Here is an 18,315-nt window from a genome sequence, read left to right as displayed (position 1 = left end):
TCCACAAAAACATATCTGCACCAAGGTGATACAAATAATACATATTAAGCCATTATTACGTTTATAAAAAGGGTACAATTCTGTGTTTTAATGTAAGTACAGTATTCCCTACCAAGTTCCCTACAGTATGTTTGGCCAGCAAGTAAATCTTAATGGTTGAAGCACACCATAACGAACCATTGAATTATTGTAGCTTTACAAATACCAAGTTAATAGATTGACAAATTGAAAAATTCAAAGACTCATGAAAGTACAAGAAATTAATTTAAACAGACAGTTCCTGAGAGAGAATCATGACAATAGTTTTTAAGAGTCATGGAGTCACAGAGTAATATAGCATGCAAACAGGCCCTTCAGCCCCAAACTGGTTCATTGGCAAAAGTGAGAACTGCAGATGCTGGAGAGCAGAGTTGAGAGTGTGGTGCTAGAAAAGCACAGGAGGTCAGGCAACATCTGAGGAGCAGGAAAATCAACATTTCGGACAAAAACCTGATGGAGGACTTTTGTCTGAAACGTCGATTTTCCTGCTCCTCCGATGCTGTTAACCTGCTGTGTTTTTCCAGCACCACACTTCAAATTAGTCCATGCTGACCATGGTATCCACTCAGCTAGTTCCAACTGCCCATATTTGGTCCATATCCATCTAAACCTTCCCATCCATGTACCTGTCTAAATGTTTTTTTAAATGTTGCTATTGTGCCTGCCTCAACCGCTTTCTCTGGCAACCCATTCCACATATGCATCACTCTCTGCTTGAAGAAGTTGCCCTTCAGGTCCTTCTTAAATCTTTTCCTCTTGCCTTAAACCTATGCCCTCTAGTTTTCAACTCCCCTCCCTGGGAAAAAAAGACTATAGGCATTTATTCTATTTCATTATTTTTCATGGCATGTTACCTCAGTGTCCCTCAACGGAGTATCTTGCTAGGTCTTTTCAGAGGGTAGGTAAGAATCAACTACATTGCTATGGGACTGCAGGCCAGATCAGGCAAGATCGTAAGATTCTTTTCCTAAAGGACATTAGCCAACTAGATTTTTTTATGATAATTGATGATGATTTCATGATCATTTCTGAAGCAGATTTTGAATTCCAGATTTTATTAATTAATTGAATTTAAATTCCACCAACAGTTGTTATAGGACTTGAATCAGTGCCTCTACAGCATTAGCTTATACCTCTGTTTTACTCATCCACTGACATTACCACTTTGCCATTTGTTCCCTCCTATTATAGCTCACTTTGTCTTACCTCTAGGAAAACAGCACTGATCACCAATTCCAACTGAACATATCACAGATCTGTCCAACATTGGGCAGGAATGGTTAAATATATATCAACTTCTTTGAGGTCATAAATTAACAATATGTCGCTTATGTTTAAGTGAATAGTATCCTCACCTGAGAAGTGTAAGATTACTGGCATCATTTTCAAACATAGGAACGAGGTAGTCCTTTATAAAGTTGTCTGCTGCAGTATCGGAATGAGTACAGAACAGAATCCTGAGACTGGAGGAAACACAAATGGAAAACCATTGTAAAAATGAAAATCTCTCTCTCTCTTTCTCTCACTCTCTCTCTCCCATTCCCCCAATGCCTCATAGTAAAACATCTAAAATATCAGGAATACTTTTGGCCACAAAGATTTACCTACAATAGTTCAGTCAGTAAATATATCATATGACATGGTCCTGAGCTATGCAGACCAGATACATAAATTGTTTGTATCCTTTCAAGCAGCTAGTCTCAGTTGGAATGCTAGCATGGCCACAATTAACTTCAACAGCTCATGGACAGAGAGGAATCATGTACATTACCTTGAGTCCCACTCAGCTTTATTACATGTTAATCCCTTCCAGAACATCCATACTTCTAACATATTAGATTATCAGCAGTCAACTCCTGCAAAAGCAAATAACCAAACAATTCCTCAAGTGCAGCCTCACACATTTGAAGCAGATACTTGGGGTAATATTCAATAAGCAGCTATTTACCATATGCCAGAAAAAGTCACCATCTGCAAACAGAATAGACTAGGAAAAAAATTTGTGTTGTGAATGGAAAAATATTTGGAAATACCTCCTTTATCTAGTCATTAAGGCGACTGGCACAATTCTAAAATTCTTCAGTTCGTGCCTGATTGTACACTCATACATCAAAGTCTGGAGAATTTTTGCAATTTTTTTTAGGTCCATCCATCAACTTCACTCTACCTTTTGTCAGGGTCTTTCACCAATTGTTTGACTGCATGTGCCAAAGTGAAGGTTTTCCCAGTGCCACACGGCCCAGTCAGAAGAATCGGTGGTAGACTGAACAATATGGGAGCTGTAATAATACTAGCTGCTTTCCTCTGTTTGGAGTTTAGCCTAGGGTCCAGCTGCTTTTCCCAGTCCCTGAGAGACAAAATTGAAAATCATTAGTTTGAAAATTGTGCATTTGCTTCATATCTACAGCATAGAAAAAAATTAATAGCTATGAAATAAGGAAAAATATTGTATGCAAAAGAAAATATTTAAGCATCAATTTCTCTATTCAGTACCATGCCAATATTCTCAACGTATTTCAGCCATAATATGCGTTTATATAGCGTTTTCAATACGCTTCACAAGGGTTTCAGAACAAGGTTTCCACACAGTCCCATTTCAGTAATAATTACAAAACCCATATCTGAAAAATGCAATATGAATCTTGTCTAAATTCTCCTTCACCAGTCCAACAAGTAGAAGAACAGCAAAAAAAAACTTATTTCACCTTGTAAAACTATCAGAGGCCATAAACAGATTGTTTATACTTTCCAAGGAGAAAATATCCAACAGCTAACATGCAACAACTTTGAATGTGAGGAAAGACCAGATGAAAAAAAGTCAAAACCAGCAGAGATCACAAGCCAAAGTGGGTATAGTTACTGTGACTTAAGAACAAGAATAGGAAAGCACCTATGAGTGAGCTATTAATCTCCAAAATACTAAAGTGAATGAAAGATTAATTGTCAGTTCTTACCTGTAAAGTATAATTGCAAGGCTCTCCACAAACTAACACAACTATAACTAACAGATTTGTAGGGAACAATTTCCTTTCTGGTTATTGGTCCATTCTCCTAGCCAAAGCAGGATCCTTCCAGCATTTTCTGAGAATGTTATAATCCACACCACTACTTTTTTTAAAAATAGCCTTAAAGGTTGCTGATTCAAGAGTCATTATAATTTTGATTTCATCAGTTTTGTTTTTCCTTCTCCTACCCCAGCACCTCCAACAGCATTTCAAATCATTAAGTACAAATGTTAATAGGTTATTTGGAAAACCACTGCATTTGGTGGCGACTGGGGAAAGAAAAGAGTTCCATACCTATCTGGCAAATCAAGTGTTAGAAGAGAAGAAACATCTGGGGACACCAGGCTGCAGTCTTTCAGATTATCCAATGCTAGGTGCATCTCACAGAGAGACAAACGGTTCAACTGAAACTGAAGCTCCACCTGTTGAATGAACCAAGAGACTAATAAGCAATTTAAAAGTGTTAAAAAAACAATAGATTCTGAGAAAGCTGTTACCCAATATATGACCATTCTATAACAAGCAAAATGAAGGCAGAAATACTCTTCAATTTTAGTTTTCATGACCAACTAAGTTGGATACTATTACTGGTGACCCATCACTACCATTCTAGACGTTTTCGCAGTTCATATTTTCTTATGACTGATGTAGTTGTACAGTAACAATTGTGATTACATCAGGAATAAAAAAGTGAATTGTTCTTTTATCTGTGAATCAGGCATCCAGTCGTTATATATTCCATGTTGCCTAGGTTACCATAAATTTTCCATTTTTGCATTAAGTACCCATAACGTAGGAGTAAATATGCATTCTTTCAATTGGATACAACCTTGATGAGACCTGGAATATTAATTTTAAATTTGGACCCTTTACCTGAGTCGGGTGTGTTGTTGTCATTGAGGGAGCACAAAAGAAGTTCCCAAGGTGAATCCTTGGGATGCCAGGACTACCCTAAGAGGATCAATTGATGAGATTAGACCTACTTTCTGTAAAGTTCAGTAGTATGAGAGGTGATTGCATTGAAACTCTCGAGATTCTTGAAGAGAGTAAACATAATGCAGAAAAGAGGTTTATCCTGGTTGGAGGCGAGGTGGGGAAAAGAGAAACATCCAGAATCAGAATAAAAGGCAATCAATTTAGGACTGAAAAGAAAAGGAGTTTCTGGGGAACGTGAATCTTTGAAAATCTCTACCCCAAGGGCAGTGACAGCATAATCATTGAGAAGATTCATGACAAAGATTGATAGGTTTCTAGGGGCAGCACAGCACTCAGTGAGGTTACATACTACCAAAATCTTGGGTTCTTGATAATTGTGGAATACAGCAAAAAATAAAGAACAGAATGCTGAGCACATCACAAAACAACAGCAGTTAATAAGGTGATACTCCTCCAGTCAGCAAAACTGCTTATTTACCAATAATCCTGTGTGGAGTTTACACATACTCCTCATGTCAGTGACAGTTTCCTCCCAGGTGCTCTGGCTTCCTCTCACAAACTAAATATGTGCAAGTCAGTGGATTGGCTATCTAAATTGCCCATAGTGTCCAGGGATATGTAACATATGTGGATTCGCCATGGGAAATGCAGGGTTACAGGGTTAAGGTAAGGAATTGGGTCTGGTTGGGATGTTCTGCAGAGGGTCCATGTGGACTCGATGGGCTGACTGGCTTGCTTCTACACTGTAAGGATTTTATGATATTTAGGTAAGTGGAGAAAATGCTGAAAAACAGCCTGGACATACTCCTGTGCTTTTGCTTCTATCCGCCATATATGTTTTAATGTTGCTTAATGCTGATTTTGAATTTAGCAAAAGATTAAATCCAAGCATCTTCTGCATTGGATCTTCTGTGAAGTGCTGGCTTGTGGTTTTTTATAAGCTGTAATCATCTTTCAAGCTACATCAAGACAGAAATCATATGTTGCAGATTAGATTGTACGTCAATAAGGGCAGATTGAGGGACAGTTTTGGGGTCCTGGTACAATAGAAAAATGAATTATCCTCAATTTGCTGCACTTGGCAGAAGATTGCAATGAATAGACAAGAGTGACATGGAACAGCATGGGAAGCTAAGTGTTGGGTTGGAATTCCACTGTACTATTCCATTAGATGTCAACAACTTGATATGGCTACTTCTTGACCACAGTGATTAGATTTAGATTAGATTCCCTTCAATGTGGAAACAGGTCCTTCAGCCCAACCAATCCACACCAGCCTGCCGAAGAGTAACCCACCCAGACACATTTCTTTCTGACTAATGCACCTAACACTATGGGCAATTTAGCATGGCCAATTCACCTGACCTGCACATCTTTGGACTGTGGGAGGAAACCGGAGCACCCGGACAAAACCCACGCAGACACGGGGAGGATGTGCAAACGGGGAAAATGCACACATAGACTGTCGCCTGAGGCTGGAATCAAACCTGGGACCCTGGTGCTGTGAAGTAGCAGTGTTAAACACTGAGCCACCATGCCGCCCCTGGTGTACAGTATTCAAAGCAAGATGGTAATCAAAAGTACAGGCCACAATATCATTGGAGAAAAATGCTGCAATGAAATGTATTATTTGACAACATAAAAACTAATTTTCAATCTTACTGACTCAAAGCAGCAATGCTTAGTCCATTTTCTTCTGTTAAGTAATCCGTGACTGGCATGAGCCCACCAATTTGGTATCAAGTAATACAGCATTCAATGAGATACATACTATCAAAACCTTGGGGTTTTGATAATTTGTGCAATACAGCAAATACCAGAGGAAACCTTAAAGAAAATAACAGATTGCTGAGCACATTACAAAACAACAGCAGTCAATGAGGTGATTTTCCTGCAGTCAGCAAAACTGGTATTTACTGATAATCCATGGTGAAAGGGTATATAAAACACCTTTTACCTCAAATTACATTGCTCCCATCATTATGTAAATATCATATAGAATATACTTTAAGATATAACAGTAACTTCAGCACTTAACTCCAAAATATTCAAGAGTAAAACTTAACAATTAATTTGTACTGGCTACACATTATGACCAGGCTCCCTCAATACATTCATTTTTATTCATTTCTTAATTTCTTCTTCAGCTAATAAATCAGTCTCTCCTCATCCTTGCAGTAAGGTTTTGGACAAGACATGAAAGGGGCCATGTCAAGAACTTATGTTTGTACAATGAGAAGTAATGCCCTGGAACTTGCTGCTAGCATGCATTCATGTGCCCTTATGACTTTACAATACTATTGCACTTGCAGAAATATTACATCATGCAAATTTAAATCAAATGCTAGGATGTAAAATTTGTAAAATAGTAATCATTACCAAGTGGAATACAATTTAAATGCCACGCACAGGAAATCCTTCATAATTTGCTCAATTTCTTTTTAAAAAGTGATGTATGATCAATGAGCTAAGGGTAAAACTCAAAGAATTTTACTGCCATTCATAAATGAAGTGTTTTATATAACTTGTAACCATACGGCAGCAATCAACAAATTGAACGAACTAGGAGAAAATGAGAACTGCAGTACTGGAGAGTCAGAGTCAAAAAGGGTGGCGCTGGAAAAGCATAGCAAGTCAGGCAGCATCTGAGGAACAGGCGAGTCAACATTTCGGAATGATGAAGGGCTGATGAAGGACTTATGCTCGAAACAGTGACTCTCTTGCTCCTCAGATGCTGCTCAACCTGCTGGGCTTTTCCAGCGCCACCCTTTTCAAAATTGAATAAACCAGTTTTATAAAGAAAATTATTGAAAAAGTTAAAGGGGAGGAGTGCTCAGCAAAGGTTATTCAAGTTTCCAGAACAAGTAATAGGACAGAGTATGAAAAAGGTCAGAATTTAACTAGAATATGCACAATATACAAACTAAGGTAAATGAGCTTATAGTACATATTGAAATTGGTGGGTACGATGTTGTGGACGTCACAGAGACATGGCTATAAAGGATCAGGTTTAAGAACTAAATATCTAAGGATATGCGTCCAATCAAAAGGACAGGCAGATTGGCAGAGAAAGCAAAGTTGCCTTGTTGATACGACATAAAATCAAATTGATAGTAAGAAGCAATATAGATTCAAAAGGTGTAGAATCTGTGTGCGTAGAGCTGAAGAACGACAAAAGTATAAAGACTGTGAATGGGATTTATGAACAGCCCTCTCAGCAGTAATCAGGATGTGAGGCAGAAAATAAATCAAAAGATAGAAAAGGCATGTCAGAAACTATTGCAATAATCATGGGGGACCTCAACATGCAGGTTAACAGGGAAAAACAAGTTGGTTATGGATACCAAGAAAACAAATTTGTAGAATATCTTTGAAGTGATTCCTTGGGGCAGCTTGTGTTACAGCCCATTAAGGAACAGGCAATTCTGGATTTGGTGATGTGTAGTGAGGCAGACTTGAGAAGGGAGCTCAGGGTGAAGGAACCCCTAAAGGACACTGACCATAATATGCTAGAATTCATCTTGCAATCTGGAAGGGAGAAGCTTGAATCAGATGTAACAGTATTACAATTGAGTTGAAGAGTATGGTGCTGGAAAAGCACAGGCAGCATTCGAGGAGAATCGACGTTTCGAGAATAAGCCCTTTGTCAAGAATGAGGTCTGTGGCCCAAGGGAGCTGAGAGATAAATAGGAGGTGGGGTAGGGCTGGGGTGGTAGGCAGCTGGGAATGCGATATGTAGATGAAGGTGGGGGTAAAGGCGATAAGTCGGAGCAGAGGGTGGAGCGGATAGGTGGGAAGTAAGATGGACAGGTAGGACAGTTCAAGAGGGTGGTGCTGAGTTGGAAGGTTGAACCTGGAATAAGGTGGTGGGGGAGGGAAATGAAGAAAGATGAAATCCACATTCATCCCATGTGGTTGGGGGCCCCCCCCCAAGCAAGAGGTGAGGCGTTCTGCCTCCATGCATTGAGTGGTTAGGCTTTGGCAATGGAGGACGCCCAGGACTTACATGTCCTTGGAGGAATGGGAGGGGGAGTTAAAGTATTTGGCCACTGAGTGGTGGAGTTGTTTAGTGCATGGGTCCCAGAGGTGTGCTCTGAAACTTTCCACAAGTTGGCGCCCCATCTCCCCAGTGTAGAGGAGACCACATCATAAGCAACGAACACAGTAGATGACATGTGTGGAAGTACAGGTAAATCTCTGCCAGATGTGGAAGAATCCTTTGGGACCTTGGATGGAGGTAAGTGGGGAGGTGTGGGTGGAGGTTTTGCACTTCTTGCGGTGGCAGGAGAATTACAACTGAGTAAAGTTAAGTACAAAGACAGGAGAGAGAAGCTGGCCAGAGTTGATTGGAAGGGGAGCTGAGCAGGGAAGATAGTGGAGCAGCAATGGCAAGAATTTCATGTTGGCAGGAAGGCACAGCAGAAATTCATGCAAACAAAGAAGAAATACACGAAAGGGAGGAAGAGGCAACTTTGACTGGCAAGAGATGTAAGGAACAGCATAAAAGCAAAAGGGAAAGCATCCAATATGGTGAAGATTAATGGGAAACCAGAGGATTGGCAATCCTTTAAAAATCAGCAGACGACAACTCAAAAAGCAATGGAAAGGAATGATGAAATATGCTGGTGAAATGGTTAGTAATATAAAAGACTGTAAGAGATTTTTAGATAGATAAAAGGTAAGAGAAAGGCAAGGTTGGACATTGAACCACTGGAAAATGAACCTGGAGAAGTAGTAATGGGGAACAAAAAAAATGACAGAGGAAATGAATAGGTACTTTGTGTCAGTCTTCACAATGGAAGACACCAGTAGCATAACAGAACGTCAAAAAGAGTCAGAGACAGGGATGAGAATAGTGGCCATCATTAAAGGGAAGGTTCTAAGGAGACTGAAAGCTCTGAAGGTGGATTCATCACCCAGACCAGATGGACAATATCCCAGGGTACAGATAGCTGAGACTATTGTTGAGGCACCGGTGGCAATCTTTCAGGAGTCACTGGAGTCAGGGAGGATTCCAAAGGACTAGAAAATGGCTAATGTAAGAAGGGAGGGAAGCAAATGGGAAATTATAGGCTGATTGGCCTAACCTTGGTTATTGCTCAGATTTTGGAGTCCATTAATGTGGGAGATATGCAGTATTTGGAAGTGAATGGTAAAATAGGGCTGAGTCAGCATGGGAGGGCATGACTGACAGTTCTGATAGCATTCCTTGAAGAGGTAATGTGCAAATTAGACAAAGGAGAGCCTGTGAACATAATCTATTTGGATTTCCAGAAGCCTTTGACAAAGTCTTGCTCAGGAAGCTGTTAAATAAGATAACAGGTCCACGGTGTTAGGGGCAAGGTGCTGGCATGGATGAAGGACTGGCTGATTGCAAAAGGCCGAGAATGGAGATAAAGGGGTCTTTTTCTGGCCAGCAGCCAGTGATTATTGGAGTTCCACTGAGGTGAGTGTTGAGACCACAAATATTCACATTATACATTAACAATCTGGATAAAGGAATGGAGGACATTATCGCTAAGTTTGCAGATGACACAAATATAGGTGGACAGACATGTAGTGTTGAGGTAGCAGGAGGCTGCAGAGGGACTCTGACAGACTAGCCAAATGGGCAAAGAAGTGGCAAATGAAATGCAACATAGGAAAACATGAGGTTTTGCACTTTGATTGGAATAGACATAGACTATTTTCTACGTGGAAAATGAAGTTGGAAATCTGAAGCAAAAAAGGGATTTCCAGACTCCAATTTCAGGATTCTCTTAAGGTTAGCATTCAGATTCAGTTGGCAGTTAGGAAGGCAAATGAAATGTTAGCATTAATATTGACAGGGCTACAATACAGGGGCAGACATGTATTGCTGAGGCTGTAAAAAGTTCTGGTCAGACTGTATTGAAAGCAGTTTTCTTATATCCAAAGAAAGCTGGCTTTCAAGGTTTACAGAAATGATTCTCCGATTGAAGGACTTGTCATATGAGGAGCAGTTGACAACTCTGGGTTTTTACTCAATGGAGGTTAGCAGGATGAGGGGGAATCTCATTGAAACTTACAGAATGCTGACAGGCCCAGATAGGATGGATGTGGAGAAGTTTTTTTTAACTAGGAGGATAGAGTAGAAACTGAGGGCACAGAGCGAAGGAACAACCCTTTGGAACTGAGAGGAGGAGGAATTTCTTCAGCTAGAGGGTGGTGAACCTGTGGAGATCATTGCTGCAGAAAGCTGTGAAAGCCAAGTCATTGAGTGTATTTAAGACAGAGATAGACAAATTCTTGACTAGTAAAGGGGTTAAAGGTAAAAGGGAGAAGGCAAGAGAATGTGCTTGAGACACATATCAGCCATGATCAAATGGTGGAGCAGACACTAAAGGGCAAATGGCCTAATTCTGCTCCTAATATCTTTTTGTTTTATGCCTAAATCAGTCAAGTACAAGTCAGTGTCAAAGAGTGTAGTGCTGGAAAAGCTCAGCCGGTCAGACAGCATGCAAGGAGCAAAAGAGTTGAATTTTGAGCAGAAAGTGGCAATCCTCTGATAGCCTTAAGCCATGGAAGTGGTGAACAGGCCCTACATTCAACGAAGAAGGTCTGATTAGGTAACTTAAAGATTACTAATTAATACATAACCGTGTCAAACCAGGCTGATAATCACCCCTGCAGTGAGTTGCAACACATTATTTTTAAATAACATCAAATGTAAATAATTTATAATTAATTTTACAAATGAATGCTGAAGAAAAGACTCTACTAATATCCTGCTTTTTATATTTGCTGTTCAATTCTGTTAAATGAGTCGAGAGTGAGGCAGGCATTACTTCAGATATCTTAGGGTTTTCCAATCGACAAGCTGAATTTCTCAATTCAAACTTTGTGGGACTTTCTTCACAGCGATGATCCAAGGAAGACTAGAATATATTTGGTCAAAGATAATGTCCCCAAGACACAATCACACTAATTCATAGAAACTTGCCTCTATGTCTCTCTCTGGTCGAAGCTTCAGATCCTCACAGCACTCTTTGGAAAGCCTCAGCAACATACACTCCCTGGACCGATCTTCCACAAGGACTTCGTACACTTTTTCTTTATTTCCCTGATTTGATCCAAGACCCTTTTTTTTGCTGAGTGGGATCAGCAGAACACTCGTGACTTTTTCCATTACCAGTCTTCCCACAGCAGTGTCTTTGGTTATCACAGTATCATTCAACAAAACACAAGCAAATAGTTGACCATTCTGAACATGCCGAGCAGCACCATGATTGCCAGGAACCACATACGATGTCGTTATGTGCAAATTTGCTTTGACATTAAACCTAGTACAAAGAGGAGAAACTTTAAACCAATCAAGGAACAATTTTCTTTTTAAATTCACCAACATAATATTTCCTGCATCCTGTTCCCTCCAAAGGGATATAGAGAATAATGGATGAATCTAATGTGCTAGGTAGAAATTCAACAGTGAGATTTCAACAGTGTCACAGAAAACCCAAATGGCTCATCATTATTTGATATTTTAAGAAAGTCTTTATTTAAATTAATTTTCATTTCTTTGCCTTCTTTGCTTAAGATCCATCTGTTTCTGATGGCAGTGTAGTGGTAATATTATTAGACTAGCAATTCAGAAGCAATTGGGGACACTACTTCAAATCCCACCACAGTAGTATTTAAATTCCACTTGCAAGCTTTGTCTCCATAATGGTGACTATGCAAGTATCACAGTCATAAAAACATATCCAGTTCACCAATTCATGTATGGATGAAATCTGCCATCTTACCTGGTCTGGCCTACATGCAACTCCAGAACCATACCAATGCAGTTGACTCTTAACTGCCCTCTGAAATGACCTAGGATGTCTATTAGTTCAACAATAATAATAGATGGATAAAAAATTGTTGGTCTCACCAATGATGTCCAAATTTTATCAAAGAATAAATAAGAATTCACAATACCGTTCTCAGGAAAAAACTTTTAATGTATGCATGCAATGATATCCAACTATTCAATTATTGGGACACATAAGCAAACCTGATCTCATCTTCACCTCATCAGCTAACTGCACAAAGACACTTTGCAGATTGAATCAAAGTTTAACTATCAACAGCAAGTGCTGATGCAGACAGTTAACACGTTGCCCATAACAAATTTTCAAACTGTTCAAAATGAATGCACTCTTGGCATAGTTTGCTGTAATTTTAAATGTAGCTATACAGAAAAAAGATTTTAGATGCTAGCTGTCAGTATACTGTATATGTAGCTGACCCAGTTTAAAAAGTCCTGAGTTTGCACACGGTAAAAAAAACAGCATGGTCTATAGTCGAGTGACTACAATTACCATCAACATCTTGTGTCAAGGAGATTTACCAAAGGCAACAAAATTGTCCACCGACAACTTAATATCAGTGTTCAGCTCAATTTAAATAGCCTAACAACGGAGGCTCACAGTGGAGTGGTCAGCATGTAGTTGCAGGACTAGGTCACTGGAGAGAATGTGAGAAAATGTGACAAAAAAAATAGAAAAGGAATATAAAATTTACTGGTAAGATTTTGATGACTTTCTGGGGTAACCTGGAGTCCAACAATCCAAGGATAAGGGATCAGATTGTATATGATATGTCAACGTATATTTTCAACATTTCAGCAGAAACCGAGGCATAGAGTCATACAACACGGAAACAGACCCTTTGGTCCAACCAGTCCATGCCAATCATAATCCCAAACTTAAGTAGAACCACCTGCTTGTGTTTGGCCACATCCTTCCAAACATTCCTTGTTCATGTATTTATCCAAATGTCTTTTCAACATTTTAATTGTACATGCATCCACCAGTTCGTCTGGAAGTTCATTCCAGGCAAGAACTACTCTGTGTAAAAAAAAATTGCCCTCATGTTTTTTTTAAATCTTTCTCCTCTCACCTTAAAAATATGTTCCCTAGTCTTGAAATTGCCCACCCTGGGGAAAATGCACCTGCCATTCACCTTATCAATACCCCTCATGGTTTTATAAACCTTTATAAGGTCACCCCTCAACCTCCTATGTTCCAGTGAAAAAGGTATCTAACATCTTACAACTCAAACCCTCCATATCCGACAATATCCTGGTACATCTCTTCTGAACCCTCTCTAGCTTAATAATATCTTTCCTATAACAGGGCGACCAGAACTGTACACTAGACTTCAAAGTCCTGTTCAACTAAATGTCTCATCTTCTTTACTCAAAAAGGTCTGAAAAGTGGAGGCAAGTATGCTAATCACTTATTAAACCACCATATCTATATGTGACGTAAACTTCAAAGAATTATGTACTTGAACCCCGAGGTGTCTCTGTTCTATAACATTACCGAAGGCCCTACTTTTAATTGCATAACTCCTATCTTGTTTGTTTATAAAATGCAATATCTTCTGTTTTTCCAGAAACTACAAACATAAAAAGCCCTTACTTGCTTATCTCTTTATTTTGTGCATTTTCCTCAATGTAAAGAAGGTCATGAAAGCGAGAATGATAGTTGTGTCGGTTCAAAGCTTTGTCCAAAACTGACCGGGTGAACAACTGGTCGGCAGCAGCAGGAATTTGATAGGTCACTAGTAGTGTCAGGTCAAGATCAGACTGCTCTTGAGGTCGAAAATCAACCACTTGCTTGCACGTTGAATCCCAACGTTGTGATGTTGTAAGGGATTGCTGCTGATGCAGTAGCAATGCTTCTGTACCTGTCAAAGAAATCTATTTAAATCAATGGAATAGTTTTGCTTCTTACCACTCTATCCAGCTGAGAAGCTGACATTCAAAACCTTCACAATATATATTACGATAAAACCATCTTCAATTGTTTCTCACCATTAAAAAAACGCTCTGCTTTACTGATTAATAATTTTCCTTGTTTCATCATGATTATATTTCCTGGAATTGCAGAAATATCTTTCACCTTATTTGGACAAATGCAAAGTATAAAAACAACTAAATACCTTGATCTGACAGTGTAGACACTGTAACTGTCTGCATCAAAACTGGCTCAGATCCGAAGTCAAAAAATATGGTTTGCTGAAAATTTCCAAAGACTTCTACAGAAAATTTGACTACAATTTCGTAAACACGTTCCTCCATCCTATTCTGACCACTCAAGTGTTGACTCCACTCTTGACATTTGGTTGATATAGAATATGGATGGAGACTATCTGAGTCACCAGCAGCAATGGATGCAATGTGGAAACATGGTGTGTAGGCATTAATCAGAAACGCAACATGATCGAGTAACCGTGGAGGCTGTTGGTAAACAAAAAAGGACTTAGTTACAACAACTTCACACAGAACAGAAAATTGTTTATATCCTCTTTGGAAACCTTCAACATCAAAGCTAATCTTGAAAAAAGAAACAATTTTTTTGACTGCTACTAGTTTTTAAGCAATTAATAAAGACAGCATAACAAAATGTCTGATGAATTTGACAACATTCATTTGTAACACATTTAAAAGTTTCATGCTTACACACGTTAGATCCAAAAAATTTACTTCTCCTTGCCAATTATTTCTACCAAACATTCTTAGCTCCATATTTAGACTGAATATAGCTTTTGTAAATTGTAGTTATACATTCCAATGGTTGCAATGTTGGACCTTATTTGTTATGTCCCAACTGTTACAAAGATACTTTATATTTAATATTTTTGTAGAACTTAAGACATAAAGGATTGTCGATAAAAAGAACCTTTATCCAGTTTTGTGGTCATACTCGGAATGGTTTCTTTAAAAGAGATCATTAGACGTTCAGTTATAGACACTGAATGTTTTGCTGGTGATAGCTGCTGCTTTGCTGTAGAGCCTGTTGTAGTTGTTTTAAACGGTGACTGGCTTGTAGAGGTTCCTTTTTTATCTAATTCACTTGAAGGAAAGCCTGCTAAAAAAAACAGCTGATGTAGAAGAAAGCTTGTGATGTCAACTGCCACCAGGGTGTGGGCATTACCTCCAGCAGCGTATTTATACCCATTGTGATAATACTTTTGTTAGCTCCCAAGACATAAGAACTAAGTATGGGTAACGTGGTATTGAAAGTTTGCACCAAATGTTTATTACAGCTTCTAATAGAAACAAAGTTTCTAATAGGAATATCACAGCATCTGGGGTAATATTTAGTTATTCGATTCCAAAGAGTTGCATGCTTTCACCAACCTGCTTTACTTCAAATAACCCCACTTGCACGAAACAACCCAACCACCCGTGGCCTCCTCCACCACCAAACATTTAGCATTCAACACCTGGAGGAAGAATGCCTCATTTTGCACCTTGGGACCAACCACATGGGAATAATGTGCATTTCACCAGTTTCTTCATTTCCCCTCTCTCCACCTTGTCCCAGATCTAATCTTCCAACTTGACAGTGCCCTCTTGACTTGTCCCACCTGTCCATCTTCCTTCCCACCTCTCCACTTCACCCTCCTCTCTGACATATCATCTTCACCCCCAACTTCATCAAGCTATTGCATTCTCAGCTACATTCCTCCGGCCTCACCCCCTGTCCCTCCTATTTATCTCTTTGCTGCCTTAGGCCACCCCCTCATTCCTGATGAAAAGCTTATGCTTGAAACATCAACTCTCCTGCTCCTCGAATGCTGCCTGACCAGTTCTGCTTTTCTAGCACCACACTCTTCGACTCTCATCTCCAGCATCTGCAGTCTTCACTTCCACCTATTTATGATAGACTCTGACAACTTTATACCATCAGGTTAGATGCTAAAAAAGTGATAAACATGCATGTCTCAAAGGTACACAGCATACTAACCGTGAGATATAACACAATAATATCAGCAAGCTAAAGCTAAGTTGGAGGAAAGCTTGCTCTGAAGATGCTGCCCACCTGATTTCTCCTATTTCTGAAAAGGAAATTCTCATCAACAGTTCACGGTGAAACATTTTTTTTTGAGACAGCATTTGAAGTAACATCTCAAAATTTTGTTTCCTGATAAGCTGCATCTACAGACTTCAGGGAAAACTGTGAAGTATCCATAAATGCTAGAACACCACAGCAACAGACACCAGAGCATCTTATGCTTAATCCTTTTGAATTCAAGAATCACCCATTGACCAAAATGTTTTTTTCCTGAAAACCAACCTGCAGAAAATTCTGGGACCTTTTTTCTCTTTTGCTGAAGAGTGCCTGTGTGTTTACATGCGCGGTTTAGGGTTACTTAGAAGGATAAGCATTTATACGCATATTACACATTGTTAATCAATGACTGCATGTTTATTGAATCAGTTTGGTTTTGATCAGAAACGTGGAATTATATTTATTTAAAAACCTGGTCGATAGATCTTCTTGTCTAAAACTTAATATAGATAGCATTCTTAATTGGTCTTCTTTGTAACAGGAAAAAGAGTTTGTGGAAAAATGAAAAGAAGTGACCCATGGAGGAGTGGAAACAGCAATGATGCATTCCTCCAGCCTTGGACTGAACACAACTCCTAAGTCTTTATGGCAGAAATCTCTGACACCAAAACCAATTTTATTTTTTCACCTAACATTTTGTGTTCAATTACAAATCATACAAAATCTAAGTACACTATATGATATAAAAAGAGGAGAAGAAAGAAATTCAAAATGGGATCCATTTTCTATCCTTTTTGTATTTCAACCAGTAACCAATCTAGCCAGAACATTCAAGTTGCTCAATTGTAAAAAGAAAACCGTGCTTGCTTAATGTTCACCCATGTACTTTTCAGCAGGGCTCTACTGTCTGTGGAATTGTAGTGCAGAAAAGAGTCAATTCTTCCAAGAAAAGAACATCACAGAATTTTGCACAGTGATAGTTCATGACAAGTTGTGCTTAAATTCTTGATGTCAAATTATTGCAATCATAATCCTTGTTAGGAGGAAAACTGATATCCTGTTCATGTGAACAGCTCAATTTTCATAAGTTCTGAAGACTGACTAAAAGCGAAACATTTTTTGCTTTCAAGCTCAGCGATACAAAGGCCACTGTAGCCCTCAATTGCTAGGTATAACTAAGATCCTTAATTTATCAAATCAGCTATTATTCCTACACCTGGATTTTAGCTATTTGTAATAATATTTAATTCATACTTAGCACACTTGCATACAGTTTCCTTTAAAGCCCCCTTGTTGAACTTACATCACAAGTAAAAGCAAATGTCCACGAAAAGTCATACTTTCTGCTGTCAGAGACCTGATTCAATTCCTGAGCACATTCCACTCTCACACCTTCAACAGACCCACTCACCTGTTGAAGAAAGTCACAAATATTTAGGCACACAATACAATAAATATTCAGTTACCACTACAAATAAAGGTGCATTTGACCTCAAATTGATTTTGGAATGCAAAATAGCCAGAACTTAAAAATCCCATGATCATCAGATTTCAATCTAACACGCAGTGCATGTACTTGCTGAGTCCCAGAATTTTTTTTTAATGCACAAAAACCACAGGTTTTTAAAACTACAAGACAAAACATCTGAACACAAACCTTCCAGCTCAGCGAGCAAACTTACATTCACAAAAATAGTTCATTGCAATAATAGCTATGCTTTCTTTCAGTTACCTGAAAAGATCTGTCAGGAATTGATGTACCAAGGTTACGGTCATACTTGCAAAGTATTTCTATACACATTGGGCAGAACCTTCCCAGGTTCTGAATGATATGAGCAATGGTGTGAAATTTTGGTAAATCTTATTAAAAATATCAAAAATTATGAGCAAGACTTTCCTCAATGTCAAGATTGATAAATTGCATTTTTCAACCAAACCCTGGATTGAGAAGATACTCTCATTAGTGAGCAGCAAGAAACTTGTTTACAGGGATAATTGCTCAATATCACTTCATTGCTACCTAGTCTCACCTCATTAATATGCAAAATTCCATTCTCCCTCCTAGCAAATAAAAACTAGATGCCAAGAATTCCCAACATTTAAGTTTGAGCGTGTACCTGGCAAATCCAGTTTGCCACTAACTCCCCCAGACTTCCATCTTGGACACCCAGCACCAATGTCTTGGGGACAGCTGTCCATGGCCATGGACGGCATGTACCTCTTCACACCCTTATAGCAGAGCTCTAATCCATATACAGTACACTTCTGCTCCACTTTGGAACACACTGTGTGCAAAGCTGCTGCAAGGAACTCTACAAGCAGGGACAGGCATCCAGTTCATGGACTGGAGAAGGCAGCATGCTGAAGAAGGGTTATAGTCAAAACATTGACTTTTGTTTAGAATCACTAGTGTGGAAACAACAAGACCACACAGACCCTCCAAAGAGTAACCAACCCAGACCCATTTCCCTACCCTACTACTCTACATTTACCCCTAACTAAGGTACCTAACATACACATTCCTGAACACT

At 39.1% G+C, this 18,315-nt stretch overlaps 1 protein-coding gene across 1 annotated transcript in view; it reads right to left on the bottom strand.

Moving 5' to 3' along the window:
• The window catches only part of LOC132825603 (probable helicase with zinc finger domain), a 275,845-nt gene that overhangs the window by 236,587 nt on the left and 20,943 nt on the right, over positions 1 to 18,315 (bottom strand). Inside the window, exons 6-12 of the mRNA XM_060840985.1 lie at positions 17,088 to 17,195; positions 13,929 to 14,226; positions 13,406 to 13,673; positions 10,942 to 11,281; positions 3,339 to 3,466; positions 2,207 to 2,386; positions 1,395 to 1,502 (exon numbers count right to left, since the gene is read on the bottom strand). Of these exons, the coding sequence (XP_060696968.1) occupies positions 1,395 to 1,502; positions 2,207 to 2,386; positions 3,339 to 3,466; positions 10,942 to 11,281; positions 13,406 to 13,673; positions 13,929 to 14,226; positions 17,088 to 17,195 (1,430 nt within the window). The remainder of the gene's footprint in view (positions 1 to 1,394; positions 1,503 to 2,206; positions 2,387 to 3,338; positions 3,467 to 10,941; positions 11,282 to 13,405; positions 13,674 to 13,928; positions 14,227 to 17,087; positions 17,196 to 18,315) is intronic.

The sequence above is a fragment of the Hemiscyllium ocellatum genome, chromosome 20 (assembly GCF_020745735.1).
Source record: "Hemiscyllium ocellatum isolate sHemOce1 chromosome 20, sHemOce1.pat.X.cur, whole genome shotgun sequence".
Lineage (NCBI taxonomy): Eukaryota > Metazoa > Chordata > Chondrichthyes > Orectolobiformes > Hemiscylliidae > Hemiscyllium > Hemiscyllium ocellatum.
Note: the sequence above shows the minus strand (reverse complement) of the source record. Positions and strands in the feature narration are given on the sequence as shown.